Here is a 2,500-nt window from a genome sequence, read left to right on the forward strand (position 1 = left end):
ACGTTAAACTCTAGTGGTAATCAATTTTGACCTTTCTCAACACAAGTGTTCGGGACAACCTTGTGAGGACAGCAAAGTCAAAAGCAAACCTTTCGATTTCTCAGTACAATAATAGGATGTGATTTGTATGCTCTATCGAAAGCTTATTACGGATACACTATAAGCTCTGATCATAGAACATTAAGCAACCCAATTAATGGCCTCCGATGGATCTACTTGGTGAATTCCATGATCCAAGTAATGGAGTACACATGAATGAGTTTGAATCCTGAGAAGCCAGCCTCGTTTGCCAAGGCCTGGTACTCTTGTTGGTTCCTCTCTTTGCCCCCAGGGTTGTAGGCCAACATCATGAGATCTCCTTGACATGCAGATTGGGTTTCCGGCGTTGGCTGCGGAGCTATCGGTAGAACACATTCTACCACTATCACCTTTCTGTTCTCCGGCAGAGCCTTCCAACAATTCCTCAGTATCTTCACACAGTGCTCGTCGCTCCAGTCATGAAGAATCCACTGCAATTACACCACTAAACAATGTTAGTTTCACCATGTAGCTTTTAGATTTTGCTTGGCCTTTCGATTCTCTCTGTACTCTCATGACAGTGATCTTTTACCTTCATAAAAATGGCGTCTCCTTCACTCGGGACGCTTTCAAACATGTCTCCGCTGATGTGCTCTACACCTGCAGCCAATACATCTCAAGAGTGTAAGCTGGTTTTCTATTTGCTTGGATTGGGTACCCTGATAGTGGTCATGCATGCTTCATCAATGGCGGACCTGGGCAGGGCGTGGCCTCGGAAATGACATGGGGAAGGTCGAAGTTGACGCCCTTGATGTGGGGGTGTCTGGAGGTGATCATGCGGAGGGTGGCGCCAGTGCCGCCGCCGACGTCGACTAGCACCTTGACGTCGTCGAAGCCACGGTAGACGTCGAGCACCTTCTTGGTGAAGATGGTGGAGTGGTTCCTCATGCACTCGTTGAACACCTGGTTGAACCGGGCGTCGCTGCCGTGGTACTCGAACGTCGTCACCCCGTAGGCCTTGTTGAAGGGGATGCCGCCGTCCAGCACGGCGTCCTTCAAGTGGTACCTGCCGTTGACACGGTCAATTCCCGATCTCGGTCAATCATTTGTCGCAGGAAGAAACCATTACCAGCTTTCCATAAGGACCTTGTCTTGGTTCATCAGGCTGGCAGCGGCCAAGGACACGCCGTCCTCGTTCTTTGTCAAGTACCTGCAAACGGGCGCCGCGCCGTACCTGCGCGAGGGGCGGCCATCCTCGCCGGTCTCCACCGAGCAGCTGACGATGCTGTAGGCGGCGAGCAGGCGGAGGATCCGGTCCACCATCTCCGCCGCATGGGGGTTCTCGGTGGGCAGCTGGGCCACGATGTCGTCGGGCCTGAGCTTCGCGCCGGGGCCGGCCCTGGCGACGATCTCCAGCAGGTCCAGCTCGATGGCGGCCTTGAGGGTCATGGGCAGCACGGCGCCTACCACCAGCTGCACGGCGTATGTGCATGCCTTCTCGTCTTCCTCCCGGGTCAGGTGCTGCATGTCCTTGACGGAATCCATGTTTGGTGAGTACAGTTGCAGGGCAGGTGGTTATAGTGGAGGAGCAGGAGGAAGATAAATATAGACTATTGGCGGAGAGGAGAAGGAAGGAGGTTTCGTTGCGCTGTCATCCATCACATAGAACGCAGCTGAAAGATTGCTGCTGTAAGCAATTGGAACTCACCTTCTGAGATGATCGGTACAGGGGCAGTTGTCAAAGGAAGCTCGTTTTTCCAATTAGACTGAAGTGGAGTCAAAGTTTAATAGAGAAATCGATCGACAACCACCACAAATCATCCCCGGAGCCAGTCATCTGTCATTGTTCGCAATTATGTGATGACGGAAGAATAATGGAATAAGATGTGCACATGTTGACTATTAATGAACATTGTGCATTTAGCAGATAAAAGCAACCCCAAGAAAAGATGTCTTTGATCAAACACTTATCGTCGTCATCTTGACGACGATCACACGTAAACCATAAAATATTTCTCCCTCTATAAAACGTCATTGATCACGATTGCTTTACCGACGAGCCACTCTAATCTTGTCGGATTGATCGATTGTCGGGATTTTAGTTTTTCCAATCCGATCGTCGAAGTCTGATATGGTTTATTTTGTAAGCGTGGCCACATAATCTAACATGTATAACTACTGATATATTGTGTTGGCTAAAGTCATATGCAATAAGACTGCAGTTTTATCAGGTTTAGTCATTGTTTTCCCCTCAAGTCATCCGTCTTAATTCCCCTCATTTACAGATATCATTTAGGAAATCAAAATCCCTAGGATAGGTAAACGATCCTTAATCTACAAAGATTAGTTTAATAAATAAAATAACATGGTTAAACTTTCTAAGGGATATAGCATCACTGAATAGAGGGAAAAAAAAAAAAAACAACATTATAAAGAATAATACGGTGTTTAGTAATCAATGAGATAGATGGTTTGGTAGTCT

At 48.0% G+C, this 2,500-nt stretch overlaps 1 protein-coding gene across 1 annotated transcript; it reads right to left on the minus strand.

Annotated features, from left to right (window-relative positions):
- Window positions 1–77: 77 nt before the first annotated feature.
- Window positions 78–1,777, minus strand: LOC103975177 (caffeic acid 3-O-methyltransferase). The gene is made up of 4 exons (XM_009390086.3): window positions 1,148–1,777; window positions 774–1,084; window positions 611–678; window positions 78–509 (listed from the first exon to the last, which is right to left on the minus strand). The coding sequence occupies exons 1-4, from the start codon at window positions 1,561–1,563 to the stop codon at window positions 213–215; spliced, it is 1,092 nt and encodes a 363-aa protein (XP_009388361.2). The 5' UTR covers window positions 1,564–1,777; the 3' UTR covers window positions 78–212.
- Window positions 1,778–2,500: the final 723 nt, after the last annotated feature.

This window comes from Musa acuminata, chromosome BXJ1-9 (genome assembly GCF_036884655.1).
Source record: "Musa acuminata AAA Group cultivar baxijiao chromosome BXJ1-9, Cavendish_Baxijiao_AAA, whole genome shotgun sequence".
Lineage (NCBI taxonomy): Eukaryota > Viridiplantae > Streptophyta > Magnoliopsida > Zingiberales > Musaceae > Musa > Musa acuminata.